Consider the following 15,883-nt stretch of genomic DNA (forward strand, 5'->3'; position numbering starts at 1 on the left):
TGCCAAGAAGGCCATCCTACTACACTGGAAAAAAGTGTCACCCCCTTCGATACCCTTCTGGAAGGGGCTGGTGAACGCTGTTTTACCTTTGTATAAAGCCACTTACGAGTCCCGTGGTTGTCTCCGGAAGTTCGAAAAGGTGTGGAAGGCATGGGTGGAATCCACCGAGACGGCGGGCTAATTGTGAATGGGAAGTGTCTGTATCTTATGGTTTATTTGGGCCCGCACTCTCACTGGTTCTTTTCTTTCAGTCGGGAAACCTCTGCTATTTCTGACCTGTAACTTTGTGTTCTGATCCAGTTGTCATGTATGTTTTTTTTTTTTTTGTTGTCCTGTACCCCTGGGCCTGGGGGGGGCGGTCTGGACGGGTTATGCTGTCCCGGCCGCCCCCGGCCCCCTATGCTTTACTCAGTTCTATAGGTAAGCTGCCAGGGTTGGGAGGGTGGGAGGGGTGGGTTGGGAAGGGTTGTTGTGCCGTCCCGCCATGTTAGGGACTGGTGTTTGTCACTGTCTGTATTTTTTTCTTGTTATAAAACAATAAAAAGAATTTTTCAAAAAAAAAAAAAACTGTGTGTACGTGATTACGGTCTGTTCTAAACTATGATGCATTTGTAGTCATGCTTGGGGCCAATGTTCCAGGTTTTAAAACGCTAATTTACAACTTTGATGCAAATATTACCTAAATAGTGGGCAGTCACATTTATGTATTGGTTTATCAGTGTATTCACCCCATAGACAGTGACAGAATGCAACATTATTTTCCCTCTTTTAACAGTCTTTTGACATTTTTCAGCCCCTACATCATGTTGTTTTGTCAGAGGGATGATCTATTGAGTTTGTCTCTTTATGCACTTTCTAATATTTCATCACTGAGCTGAGGCTCACGGTGTCATTTGTCAGTTTGACTTTGTGTACTCACTGCTCAAAAGCAAGTCTAGCAAATGTATGTAAGACCTCAGTATTGTAAAGCAGTTTGAAACAATTTAAAATTCATTATATACTATATACTTATACTTATGCTGCCATAGCCAGCATTTTTATTTTATACTATTACGCTTTCATTTATCAATCTCATTAGGGCTGTTCACACAGCTTTAAAGCCCAATTGAAGCATCTGTTTAAATCAGCTAAATATATTGCAGATGCATTAAAATAAAATGTGTTCAATGTTTTACAGTTTGTTTTTTCCTAAAGCAGCCACAGGTTGAGCAAAAAGCCTGTTCCCACACAGCAGCTGCACAGTGTGACCCTTGCTCTTTATGGTGAAGCAGTGGTCTCTTTTCAGAGATGACATGCAGGAGGGCGTATCACACCTCTGAAAAGAGATCACTGCTTACCCACAGAGAGCAAGGGTCCCACTTTGTAGCATGTTGGCAGGGGACAGGCTTTTCTACCCAGGCTTTCTGTTGGAAGTGATACGAGCAGCCGTAAAGCCAGCCAACCGATTCCCCTTTTCTCCTGCTACCTGACCACCCCTTTTTCCCGCCATGTATCCTGGACTTTGCTGCCCCTCCTACCGGCCTGTGACGGTATATAAGTCATGATGGATGCCTGCAAATGGAACAGGTGTAGTTCACTGAACATCCATTCACTTATCCTTCCCTTCAGTTAATCAACCTGGAAGCTGATCAAGCAGTTTTGTCCTTGATGAGCTTCATTTGGGTCCATAGTTTACACTAGGAGTCCAAGAAACCCCTGATGTCTCCTTAAAGGAAAAAAAAGAAAAAAAACCTCATTACTCCTGTGCTATGACATGGGGGGGGGGGGGGGCTACGCCCACGCCCGGTACGCCCATGGGGTGTACTCAGCTTGGAATATAATACCTCTCTCTGTGGGTATAGTGCAGCAGGGTTCCAGTGCAGGAGTACGCAGCAGAGTCTCCCCTAACGTGTGTCCTACCTTTTAGGGTCCCCTTGCAGAGGGCGCAGGGAAGATCCTGGCAGCATGCTTCAGCGTTTGTAGCTTATGGTGGCCATTTTCCCTTAGTCTGGGCGGCCTCTGATTGGTGTCCATGTTTGTGTAGCCTGATGATGTCACGGGGGCCATTTTCCCTTAGTACGGGAGACATTGGAGACGACTGAAGCCTCGTGGGGATGCCAAAGCTCCTCTTCCTCCTCAGTTTCCTCTTCCTGTGCCAGCGACATGAACAGTATGGGGAGTCCTTGGGGGTCTCTGTTATCTCTCTCTCTCTTTGCTGATAGGTACCCTGAGCCTTGAGGGGATCCTTAGGGCTCCATGTACACGGGACGTTAGAAAAAACGTGCTGCAAAGCTAGTTCTGACGCCGGGAAAAAGCAGCTGTTAAACATGCTTTCAAGAGCTTTTTCCATTGGCGTTATTGCACGTTTGGCCATGTTGCTTTTAGCAGCGTTTTTCTGCCTCCATTCAAAATCAATGGTTCCCTATGGGAGCCTATTGATTTGAATGGAAGGCGCGCCGCAAGTCGGATCTTGTGCTGTGAGAATCTTGAGGGGGAACTCCACGCCAAAAATGGGAAAAAAACTGCGTGGGGGTCCCCCCCAGGTTCCAAACCAGGCCCTTCGGGTCTGGTATGGAATTTGAGGGTAGACCCACGCCGAAAAAACAGCGTTGGGTCCCCCCCAAAATCCATACCAGACCCTTATCCGAGCATGCAGCCCGGTAGGGCAGGAAGGGGGAGGGGACAAGCGAGCGGCCCCACCCCCACCTGGACCATACCAGGCCACATGCCCTCAACATGGGGGGGTGTTGGTGCTTTTGGTTGCTTAGTTTTGCAAGCTGTTGTTAAGAGGGGCTGTTCCCTCTTGAGGGGTTTTTTTCTTTAAACTTTTTTTATTTTTTCAGACGGGGCTCCTGTGTCTTGGTCAAAGACTTATGTTTAGCCTTTGGGTTATTTTCTCCAGGCCTCATTTTCCTTTTTGGCACTGCTTTCCCACAAGTCGGCCGTGACATAGCCCTACTGGACGGGGGCTGGTCTGCGAGGTAAATGCCTCACGAGGTCGCATACGACCAGGTCTCAGCGCGAGGTGGCAGTGTTCCTCCTCGCCGACAGCCCCACATTTAGAGAGAGGAGTTCTGTCTGGAGCCTGGATCATTTTACTTCCTGATCCCCACACGTGTGTAGTGCAGATTCCCCTGATGGATGCAGGTGCCTCTTCCTGTAGGTGGTGAGTCTGATGGGGTCCTCTCCCTTGCTGCTGAGGATTGCTTGGTGCTTTGTGCCTGGCGACTGGGTTGTGCTGCTGCCAGTGCGGTGGGGGTTGTCCCTTAGAAGAGTTTTCACACTTTTTGTCGGGTCCCCCTGGTGACTCATGGAGTCTTTGAATCACGTTTCCACACCTGATCCCCTCTCTGAGGCTGCGGCGCCCTCCGGGTCCCAACCATCCATCCATCCATTCACTGACGACGGTCCTGAAGTCCCTTGTGTCTTGGGTGGAGTTGGCTTGCAGGCGACGGGCTTGCAAAAAGTGCCCCTGCCTTCCCCATGCCTCATCTGTCTCATCAGATCCTGAATCTGATTTGGCCGCCATGGACGTGGGTAAGCTGCTGGGTCTGAAACCTTGCGCCTGGAATCCTCTGATAGTGAGGATGATTCCTCCACGTCTGTGACAACGCACAAAAAGGCGCTGGTGGATGCACTGATTGTATCTGTGCATGAAACCCTGAAGACGGAGGAGGCAGCTGAAGCTGCGACAGAGGCACAGATTGCCTTTGGCACTCACAAGCCATCGAAAGCAGCAAAGGTGTTTCCTTTCCCTGCCTATTTTGACAGAATTGTCGCTAAAACGTGGGGACGACCAAAGTGACCCTGTGGGGGGGGTCCCTAAGCGCTATACTAGGTGTTACCCCCTATGAGGAGTCCCTTCTTAAAAAGACTGTGCCACCAGTGGTGGACCCTCCGGTTTCCTGATTAAACAAGGCAACCATGATTCTGGTTGAAGAGTCCCCGGCCTTTAAGGATCCGGCTGACCGGAAGGCAGAGACTGTGGCCCGCACTATGTACACTTTGGCTGGTTAGGCAATGGGGCCGGTATTCGCCATTGCCTTAGTGTCGCAAACGCTGAACAACTTGGCTGCAATGTGACCTGGGAACAGCTCCCCCCTGCCTTTGCCGAGCTGGCAGACCAGCTGGTCCAGGGACTGCAGTTTATCTATGATGCCTCTTTGGATGCGACTCCCCTGATGGCTCGCCTCTCTGTTTTGGCAGTGGTCCTTCAGAGTGTCTTTTGGCTCCAGTGCTGGTCTACGGATCAGACTTCCAAAAAGGCCTTGACTGCTCTTCCTTTTCAAGAAGATCGCCTGTTTGGAGCTACCCTGGATGACATCATTAAAGGTCTCACAGGGGGGAAGAGTACTTTTCTTCCGCAGGCTACTAAGGGCAAGGAACCTCGTCGTAGAGGTGGGCCTTCCTTCTCGGCTCATAAGAAGTTTTTCATCCCTCACGGTCGACTGACAAGGGCTTGAAGCCTTTCAGGGCCTCTTCTGGAGGATCCAAACCAACCTGGTCTGGCAAGCCAAGATCCGCGGACAGAGTTCCTCCAACGTGAAGGTGCGTCCACCTGTATCGGGGGTAGGGGGGACGTCTTCACTGGTTTCCGTACCCATGGACTTACTGCTGTAAGACAAGCAGGTCCAGAAAGCCATTCGGTCTGACTACAAGATCCATTTTTTTCCTTCCAACTTGAGCCTGTCCCTAGACAGCTTACAGGGCCTGTTTGTCACAGTGGCGATTGCTACAGTTCTGACCTCAGAATGTTTTCAGGGTTTTTACTCAAACCTGTTCACAGTTCCCAAGAAGGAAGGCAAAGTGCGTCCAATTCTGGACCTCAAGGCGCTAAACTGCTTTGTGCATATACAGAAGTTCAGAATGGAGTCCATTCGAACGGTGGAGGCATCCCTGCCTCAGGGGGAACTCCTTGCTTCTATCAATATCAAGGATGCCTACCTTCACATTCCAGTATGTGCCAGTCACCAGCGTTTTCTCCGCTTTGGTGTGGGAGAGTAGCATTATCAGTTTGTGGTGTTACTCTTTGGTCTCGCATCTGCTCCTCGGGTCTTCACAAAAGTGTTAGCCCCCGTTGCTAGCTTTGGTACGCCAATGGGGAATTGCGGTACTGGGCTACTTGGAGATCTAGTTCTGCGAGAGGAGTGTCTCTCTGCTATGGTGGAGAACCTGTAGATCACAATACGAACTCTGCAGGAGTTCAGCTGGATTCCTGAATTGTTAGAAGTCTGCTCTGATTCAGTCTACAAAGCTGGACTATCTGGACTCGGCCTTAGCCAAAGTGCTCCTTCCTGTGGACAGACTCCAGAAATTGCAGGCTGTAATTTGCCTCCTGCTGTCCAACAAATGGTTATACCTCCGGACTTGCATGCGCGTGCTGGGCCTGATGGTGTCTAGCTTCGAGGCTGTTTCCATTTGCACCGTTCCATACGAGGTCCCTGCAAAGGGAAATTTTGACCAAATGAGACAAGACTCCACAGTCTCTGGACTATCAGATCCGGCTGAGTCAGGGCACGAAGGAGTCCCTGATATGGTGGCTTCATTCTCCAGCCCCTCGGCTGGGAAAATCCTTCCTCCCCTTGTATTGGACAGTGGTAACCACAGATGCCAGCCTGTCCGGCTGGGGAGGCGTCCTCAGCAAGCATTCTGCTCTGGGCATCTGGACGCTGAAAGAGTCCAGACTCCCGATCGATGTGTTGGAACTTCGAGCGATCAGACTGTGTCTTGATCATTGGACGGATTGTCGTCAGGGTTGTTTACTTCAATTGGACAATGCCACGCCACGGTCTTATGTTAATCGCCAAGGGGGCACAAAAAGTGTACTGGTTTCTCTGGAGGTAGCCGGCATTCTAAGGTGGGCAAAACAGTTTTTCAGCTCTCTCTGCCGTACACATTCCCGGGGTGGAAAACTGGCAGGCGGATTACCTCAGTCGGCAAACGTTGGACCACGGGGAGTGGTCCCTTAATCTGGGAGTGGTCCCTTCATCTGGGGGTATTTCATCAGCTGTGTCTCCAGTGGGGCACCCCTGAGGTGGATCTGTTGGCATCTTGGCTCAACAGAAAGGTACAGAGGTTTGTGGCTCGGTCAAGGGATCCTCTGGCGGTGCCATCCCCCGGATCGGTTGTGTGCAGGCCGCTCACTCATGCACCTATGTGTGGCTATAGCAGGGAGAGGGGGTATACCCACTGGGACTGCCCATGGGTGTAGCCTGAATTCTTACTGCCTTGTGTCCTACTCCTGTAGGGGGCAGTATAACAATGGTTATGATTATCAGGAACGGTGTCCGTCAATGAACATCAGAGAAATTGTTTTTATGGGAAGTCAAAATGCCAATTTTTTATACACACCGTAAAATCAATTTCTCTGAGTTCATTGACAGACACAGCACCCACCCCTCTATGGAGTTCTGATACTTCTAATACTGCTACTTCTAATACTGCTTGCTACTAAACTAATTAATTACCTAGAGTGGAGAGGGGGGGGGGGGTTATATACCAAGCTTGGGACGGCCCATGGACATAGCCAGGTGTTTTGTTCTTCCTAGTCCTACTCCTGGAGAAGGCAATATAATCCAGTAGTTATGATTTGTGGAGCGCTGTGTCCGTCAAACTCAGAGAAATGGATTTTACGTTTAAGTACAAAAATCCAATTTTTTAATAAATCATTTTTATTCTCCACTCGTATAACAACCTAAACACATGTGGTTGTGTGCCTTCATTCGAAAACAAAAATTGTGCTACACATATTGCACAGCGCCATTTACCTCCTCTTAAATCTTTTTCTTTCATATATCCTCTTGGATTATATTTAGGAGGAAGGCTGCAGCCATTACTCGTGATTTTGCACACCCTAGCGCGGATTCTTTCCCCTTTTTTCATCTGGTAGAAAAGTGGTTAAAGCGGAGTTCCACCCAGTGCACATTTTTTTTTAAAAAAATACCCCCGGGACATTCAGGGCTAGTACATTCCACAATGGCTAGCCTCTGATCTGTCCCGGGTTGCACTTACCTTTTAGGAGAAATACTTACCTTGAAAAAGTATTCTCCAGCGCTGTCATCTCAGGTGTGGGCAGCTTGAAGCCAGCGCGATCCTCTTCGGCATCCTCTTCCTTCTTCTTCGATCCCACGATGCACTGCACCGGCCCTGACGTCACTTCCGGTCGCGCACGTCATCCCTCCACAGCTTCTGGGCATGCCCAGAAGCTGTTTAGAAGGGAATGACGCGCGCGCGCCGGAACTGACGTCGGGGCCGGTGCAGGTGCAATGATTCCTGGGAGCGATGACGTTCAGCTCCCAGGAATCATTGCAAAAGCCAGGAAGTGACGAATCGCCACGGCCGCCGAGGGAGGAAGAAGGAAGTAAGGTAAGTATATTTTCTCTACAAGGTAAGTAAAAAAAAAAAAAAATTCGATTATCCATTTGTTTTTCAGGTGACCCGGAGCGAGAAGATGGAGGTAAGTATAAAATTAGGGTGGAACTCCACTTTAAGCTAATGTTTTAGGATTGGTATGCTCTAAGAAGCTAGAAGCCTATCTGTGACCAAATACTGTTTATAATGTCTCCATGCTGCTAAATGTCAAGTATTTATGGAGAGGTTTCAGTTTTAGCTTCTGCATATGGCGGTTACCCCCAATATAGCTTAGCAGAGGTAGGAGAGCGACCCCTGGCTCCCATGATTCCATGGTTTGCTCTGTGTAAGCTGTGTTACTCAGCATGATGTATTCGGGACAGTAGGGGTACATACAGCCTGGAAATAACAGGCACTGGATATTCGTTTATTCCATGGAACATAAAGCGACTTACATTCATCCCTTGGAATTTCACTAACGTTGCTTGCTAATCATTTTTATGTATATAAGATTAATATTTGGTATCTCCTGATGTATGCATACTAGTGACTGGAAACCATTGTTGTAGTGTGTATGTACAGCAGTTAATCTAGTTTATACTTTGGTACCCACAAACGGCTGCTCTTGTTTTTTAGCAATGTAAGTTGGCACTCGTGATCTGTTTTGGATCATATGACTCCTGGGTTAATGAGCTGACTTGCCCAAACATCCATATTTTTTTTATAAATTGTATGTCAGCAGATTGGTTAAGTGGTCAGCACTTCTGCCTTGCAGCATTTGGGTCCTCAGTTTGAATCCCAACAGGGACACACTGCCTGCATAATATTTGAATGATCTCCCTGTGCTTGCGTGGGTTTCCTCTGGATGCTCCGAGTTCTACCCACACTCTAAATACATGCTGGTATGCTAATATGCCAGTGTCCATTTTGGCCCTAGTATGTGAATGTATATAAGATGGGGACCTTAGATTGTAAGTGCTTTGAGGGCACGCACTGATGTGACTGTACAATGTAAGCACTGTGTAAATTGTCAGTATTCTAAAAGATACCTTTTTTGAATGAAATTGAACAATAATTGTTGGTGGGGGAGTTTTGTGTATATTTCAAGCCCAGATCATTAATTAGCCCTTTTAGTATATATTCTCATTGCCTACATGGAATGTGGATAGCAGTCACTAATGTCTGAACAGTAAAATCATCTGAACACAAAAAATAAATGTTTAGCTTTTAGTGGAATTTTGGTTTTGTACTTATAGTGAGCAAGGATAACTTGTACAAAAAATCCTGTAGAATGTATGATTCCTTATATTAAATGGCACGTGAGATTTCTGAGCTATGATCTGCTCTAAGTGTTGTGCTTTGTGTACCACAGGCAAAGGGAGGAGGATATGAAAGTGAGACCGCTTACCCCAATGCAGAGCTCATTTTCCTGGAAATCCACAACATCCATGTCATGAGGGAATCCCTGCGTAAGCTGAAGGAGATCGTTTATCCGGCAATTGATGAGTCACGCTGGCTAACCAATATGGATGGAACACATTGGCTTGAATACATCCGGGTAAGATCTGCTGCCAGCGTTTACTGATCTTTTCCCTGGCATTCAACTGCCTATTGACTCCCTGAGGAGCAACAATGTAGAAAGAACTGGCTATGCAAAACCCACTAGGATGTATTATGATAATAAAGTTTATACAAAGAGTGCAATATATGAAAAATATAAATTCTAAAACCACCACTATGGTAATTAAAACTAGACAATTTTGCAACAGGAAAATATACACTCAGCTTTTCAATACCGCAATATCTACCAGTTTTTTTTTAGCCTTTAGAAATCAAATAATTTTCTATTTGAGAGTTTGTTATACTGATACACGCTTCATTTTCCCCCTGAAGACATTCTTTTTAACAAAATGCATTGGGCGGTGCACATAGCCTGATGTCATTACGCCATGCGCACTGGGTGCCAATTCTGACATGTACGAATGCTAACTATTTCATGTCATTACACTTGCTGATAATAAACCGGAGCTATTAAGTGGTATTATGGTTTGTGTTGTGTGCTTCCTCTCTGATTTTTTTGGCCTTTGCTGGATGAATTGTGGAGTTGGTGAGGTTGCTTTGGAGCGGGCTTCCTGTGGGTCCTGGTAGTCACCTGTGTGGGTCCGGAGTAAGCAGCCTTTGGATCCTATAAAGGCCCGTACACACGTACCGATTGTCGGCCGCCGAATGATCGGCCGATTTTCGGCTTGTTAGTATGATGCTTCCGACAGCGCACTTTCGGCCGAACAGAATCTGTCGTGCAAGCATTAAAATTTTTGTATGCCAACACCAGAACGGCCGATTGTTCGCCAGTCAGTACAGAATTTGGCCGACAGACAGCAGATTTGCAAGACTGGGCATGCTCAGAAAAGAAAAAACACAGGGAAAGTTAACCATCACATGACATCATTTCTGCAGTCGGCGGACAAAATTCGTGTGCAGTCTTTTGCACTTTTCAGCGGACAGGACAGCCCGGGGACAAAAGACAGCCGATCGGTCGGCCGACGATCAGTATGTGTGTACGGGGCTTAAGTCATCTGTATGACATCTGTCTGACTGTCTGACCTCTATTTTTAAAGGGGTTAGACCATAATCTCAGGAGTTTTGGCTCTCTTTTCTAATGGTGGTAAAAGATCTAAACTACTGGTGTATTGACATGTGAGAAGACCAGCTCTTTGGGAACTGATACACTTGTTTGGGATTGTATTTAACACAGGTTTTAATGGACAAGGTTATCACATATAATTGTGTGTGGTTTAATAATATAAAACCCAACCAGTTGTAACAAAAAAAAAAACGTCATACGCAGGGCCTCAAAATATCAGAAAAAAACTAAGTGGTACAGGTAAAACAATGTGTCAGAAATATACCATATCTAGATAGTAGAAAAATGAGTGCCAAAAAATAATATATGTGCAAAATAGGCAAGTGCCAAGTGAAAGTGCCCAATGTGATATATGAAGTCATTCTTAATGTATAAAATAACGTTGGCTGATATAAAGTAATCTGTGCTTTGGATCTATGGATCGCTCTGTGCCTTGTGCTTGGCGACCAGGTGCTGCTGCCAGCGCGGTGGGGTTGTCCCTTAGCAGTGTGTTACACCTTTATGGGGTCCCCCTAGTGACTCATGCCATTTTAGTTTTAGTCGTATTTTAGTCATCTGAATTGTAAAATTGTGTTAATTTAGTAGACGAAAATGTTTTAGTCGATGAAATTAACACTGGTCTGAACATCAGAGAAATTGATTTTACGGTAAGTCCAAATCCCATTTTTCTACTATCTAGGTGTGGTATATTTCTGACACATTGTTTTATCTGTACCATTAATTTTGTTCTGATAGTTCGAGGCCCTGTGTATGACCACTTTTTTATGCGTTTAATATTATACCACACACACAACAGCGCCAAACCCATTATTTTGTTCAAAAAAAAAAAATTATACATCAGACACTACCTAGGTAGCCAGTTTAAGTGGGGGCAGTAGCTCTTTTCACACATTATTTTGTATTCATTATCCATAGCGCGGATTACACACACACTTTCACAAAGTGTTCACAGTTTGATTGTTCATGTTGTTCACGAAGTGCGGTTCACACCACAAAAACACAGCTTGGATACGTTTCTGCATATGCATTTTTGATGCATTCTGGTGTGTTTTTTGTCCCTTTTTTTTTTTTTTTTCTTTATCTTTAAAAGGGATATGTGCATTCCAGTGTGGTTTTTATGTGTTTTGCCACAATTCAGTACAGTTCTGTGCAGAAAAAATGCTGCATGTCCTACTTTTTTTTTTCTTCTGCCCTGTCGCGCACTGGAACTGACTGCGCTGGTGTGAACTATGCCATTGGAATCTACTGTCCATCTGTTTTTTTAATGCTGATAAAAACGCACTGGACTGCATTTTGTGTGAACTGCCCTTAAAATGGACAATGGACTGCGATCACAAGTGCTGATATTTTATGTTTTATTTTGTTTTGCACTTGTAAGGATAGAGTTCTACATGAAAGGTATAATACTGATACATTGTCCCATTTTGCCTCCTATTTCTTTTTCCTAATAGGAACCCCTGCAGACGTTACACAATATCAGCAGGAAGAACCTGCCAAGTCCACTACCTTACTGAAAGAGATTCTATTTTTGGTGGTTACTATAGACTGGTAGATACAGCAGTGTATGAATGCTGAGTTTGTGTTTTCCTGTGGAAATAATGTCTGGTTTGAGAAAAAAAAAAGCGGTTGGTGGTAGTTTATATCTTTATATGGGATGCTCTTTCAATAAAGTTGCAGGTGTTATTGCCAGTACATCCTAGTGGGTTTTGTAGAAGGTCAATACATTTAAATTTTGCAAAACATTAAAATTCACAAAATAGAAGATGAATTTAAACTGGGTGATGTGTAGGTGCCTGTAATTTTTACACTTTTAATGCCCTTCATCTGCACACCAGGTGAAACTTCAGATCATCATTGTGGTGGAGCATTCAGTTAAAATGAGAGCTTTAGCAGAAAGGAGGAATGACTAACCAATCCATATTTTGATTCTTTTTTTTTTTTTTTTGAGCGGTGGGGTTGTTTGATTCGTATAGAACACTTGCTTAAGTCTCGTGTCTCAGGTATAGGCTGTTGGCAGCACATACAATCAGGCATGTGCTTGCAGTCAGACACAAATCCTGTAATTACTACTAAACAATTTGCCTACTATTATGTACGAACTCCTTTAAACTGGCAAGTAATTATATTGAAAAAATTAGAAACGGGTGCGCATGCCCACGCACCAATGGTCAATAGGAGACAAAAAAAAAATCAACCTTTGCTGATTATAAAGTATAGCTTTAAAAAAAAGAAAAAGCAAATGTGTATGTGTATACTTATAGGATGGAAAGCATATTATTCCTGTAGGAGAGCAGAAAGTAGAAAGATACACCAGTAGTGCTAATCTTTTTTAGCCTGTCCCTATAATATAGTATTATCAGATAGATGGTCACTATCTACAAGGAGGCCTCGCTCTCACAAACAATTTGCCTTGCCAATTACCATAGTATGGTGTCATGCATTCGAGACACTCGTTGGTCTCGGTTAAAAAGAGGTATTCCTTTTTCATTCATCGATGGACACAGCGCTCCATAAATCATAACTACTACTGGGTTATATTGCCTCCTCCAGGAGTAGGACTAGGCAGAACAAAAGACACCTGGCTATGCCCATGGGCCGTCCTCAGCTTGGTATATAACCCCCCTCTCTTCTCTAGGTAATACGTTTTAATCTGTCTAGTCGGGAGTAAGGACCTAGGCTCCCGGCGTTTGGATTTCTCTGGTCCTGGCAATTTTTTTTCTCCTTTCTTACATCTTTTTTGTTTTTTTCTCTCGGGAGATCTACAATCAACTGTCAGGCTGGGCGACGGGCTGGATAATCTAGATCCGGTGGTTCCCCAGCCCAGTCAGCGAGCGCGTGCAGACCACAGCTACGCGCTAGGTCAGCCGCGACATAGCCTCACGGACAGAGGCTGGCTCGTGAGTTAAACGGCTAACCTCAACGTTAACCTCAAGGGACGGTCGGACCTGCCTGCAGGTTCCCTCCCCCATCCTTAAAAATCTCTGTGAGCTGGGCTTCTCTCACTCCCTCCCCCCCCCCCCCCTGTCTGGACCTGGAGTCTAGTGGGGGTCCCAGGCAGAGGATGCATCGGAGACCCTTGGGGTCTCCCCTGCTATCCCCAACTCTGTAAGGGTCCCGGAATAGTGTGTCCTGCCCTGGTAGTCTGGAGGTATCCCAGTGTAGGAGACCTCAAGGTGCACGCCCCACTGGTTGCAGTGTGGGTATAGTGCAGGGGGGTCCCAATGCAGAGAGACCAGTGCAGAGTGCGAAACTTGAGTCTCCCCTAACGTGTGTCCTACCTTTAGGAAGGGGGTCCTCTTGCAGAGGGTGCAGCATTGCAGAGGCCACAGGGAAGATCCTGATGGTGGCCATTTTCCCTTGGTCTGGCTGGTCTCTGGTTGGCGGCCATGTTTGTGTAGCCCGATGATGTAACTGGGGCCATTTTCTCTTTAGTCCGGGAGATGCTGGAGACGACCGAAGCCTCATTAGGATGCCGAAGCTCCTCCTCTTCTCCCCAGTTTCCTTTTCCTGTGACCGGGACATATAAACAGGCACGATGGCGTCCATGGTGATGCTGGGTCTTAATTCTCAGCGCTCCTCGGATCGGTAGAGTCCCTGGGGGGGTTATCTCTCTCTCTCTCTGCTGATAGGTGCTCTGAGCCTTGGGGAGGATCCTTTAGTGGTGCCAAAAGATGTTTTTGTACTGCAAGGTCTTCCTTTTCTTATGGAGCCTCAGGGTCGCATCTCCCCCACTGACCCTATCATGGAGATGACAGGTACCTTGGAAACCCCAGCTTCCCATGGTTTCACTGATGGTTCTGCAGTCCTTAGTGTCCCCGGTGGAAGTGGCGTGTGGGCAAAGGCCCAGGAGTAAGTGTCCCTGCCTTTCCCTGCTCAGATTGTCTCCTGATTCTGAGCCTAATGCCGCCATAGATGTGGTCCGTCCAGGGGGGCTTAATATCGCACCCCCAGATCCATCCAATAGTGAGGATGATTCCTTCATGGTCACAGCAGCAAATTAAAAAGTGCTGGTAGACACACATATCACTGTAGAGCACGGGACTTTAAAAATGGAGGCTGCGGCTGATGTAGCCACGGACGTGGCTGTGTCATTTGATACGCATAAATCACCTCGCACTCCAAAGGTGTTTCCTTATGTGCCTTATTTTGACAGGTTTTCCTGTAGTAAATGGGAACAACCAAAATTACCCTTTGTGGTTCCCAAACGTTTTTATGTACATTACTCTTTTGAGGAGTCATTTTTAAAAAGTGGACTAGTTCACCAGTTGTGGACCCTCATGGTTTCAGGTTGAATAAAGCAACTATGATCCCAGTAGAGGAATTTCAGTCCTTTTAAGGCCCGACTGACAGGAAAGCGGAGGCTGTGGCACGCAGCATGTTTACTATGGCTGCTTCGACATTGCGGCCAGTCTTTGCCTCAGCCCTGGTGTCTCAGACCCTAACTGAATGGGCCAAACTTTTGCGCCAGAGCCTGGGAGTAAGCAGGTCCCGCTGCTTATGTTGTTGATTTAGCGGACCAGTTGGTCCATGGGCTGTGGTTTATTTGTGATGCAGCTTTGGTTACAGCTCCTGTGCTGTCCAAACTTTGTTTCAGGGGTGGTGATTAGGCGCGTGCTGTGGCTTAGGAATTGATCCGCAGACCAAGCCTCTAAGAAAGCTCTCATTGATCTGCCCCTTCAAGGCTATCGCCTTTTGGGGCTACACTTGATGACATCATTAAAGGTAAAACGGGGGGGGGGGGAGGAGTACCTTCCTGCCATAGTCTAGGAAAGGGAAGAAGCCTTGTCGCTCTCATTGATCTGCCCCTTCAAGGCTATCGCCTTTTTGGGGCTACCCTTGATGACATCATTAAAGGTAAAACGAGGGGGGGGGGGGGGGGGGAGTACCTTCCTGCCATAGTCTAGGAAAGGGAAGAAGCCTCGTCCCAGACTGGGGCCCTCCTCAGTACATAGAAAAAATTCTTTCATGCTTCTGCGACAGAGAATAAGGGAAATTTCGTCTTTCAAATCTTCCCCAGGAGGTTCCAAGCATCCTTGGGTCATCCTTGGTCTAGTAAGCCTAGAGCTAGCCTCTCCGGACCCGCAGACACGACCCATTCAGCATGAGGGTCTATCCTCGCCCGTTATTGGGGTTGGGGGACATCTTCGCTGGTTTATGGCCTTGTGGCCCTCCTTTAAGGGGATCCACGAAATAATTATTTTTGGGATACCCAGAAAGGGGGACAAAACTTGTCCTTTTCAGGTTTTTTAGGTCCCGAGTCTCCTTGTGCGGATTTAATTCCTGCAAAGGGTCAGGTGATATCCGAACTACCTAAGGTTCCCCCCTATCCCTGTCCAGCGAATTGATTTACCTAGGTCTGATTTTAATTCTGACCAGGGTGGGTGGTCCTTCCTCTGGACAAACTTCAGGAACCACGGGCTGTGATTCACTGGCTGTTGTCACACAGTTCTCTCTCCCATTTTGCATACAGGTACTGAGTCTGGTGATATCCACCTTCAAGACAGTTCTGTTTTCACAGTCCTACATGCAGCTCCTTTAGCAGGTTCGGCTCCACAGGAGGATACCAAGGTTCGTGGCGAGATCACCGGTTCCTCTGGCAGACGCCACGATAAGGCCAGTATCATCCTCGGCTCAGGCTTCTTCTGCAATTCCTGCAAGGAATTAATGACTTCCCATCAGTCTGGTGGCCATAAATGTCCCTTGGGGGCTTCCTCTCAGAGAAGACCAGTTGTCCCAAGGGCTGATCTACCATCCTGCTTTACAGTCGATGGTTTTAATGGGTTAGCGATTGAAAGCCAGGTACTGAGGGATAGAGGTCTGTCTGGATCAGTGATCCCTACTATTAAGGCGAGGAAGTAGTCTTCCAGTAAGATATACCATCATACATGGAAAGCGTACATTTCTTGGTGT

General features: G+C 46.7%; 1 protein-coding gene across 7 annotated transcripts in view; it reads left to right on the forward strand.

Annotated features, from left to right (window-relative positions):
• The window catches only part of MTMR1 (myotubularin related protein 1), a 210,753-nt gene that overhangs the window by 158,258 nt on the left and 36,612 nt on the right, over positions 1-15,883 (forward strand). For all 7 annotated transcript variants that reach the window (XM_082263732.1, XM_082263733.1, XM_082263736.1 and 4 more), the window contains one exon: positions 8,702-8,887. In XM_082263732.1, the coding sequence (XP_082119858.1) occupies positions 8,702-8,887 (186 nt within the window). The remainder of the gene's footprint in view (positions 1-8,701; positions 8,888-15,883) is intronic.

The sequence above is a fragment of the Pelophylax lessonae genome, assembly GCF_965119305.1.
Source record: "Pelophylax lessonae genome assembly, chromosome: 7".
NCBI lineage: Eukaryota > Metazoa > Chordata > Amphibia > Anura > Ranidae > Pelophylax > Pelophylax lessonae.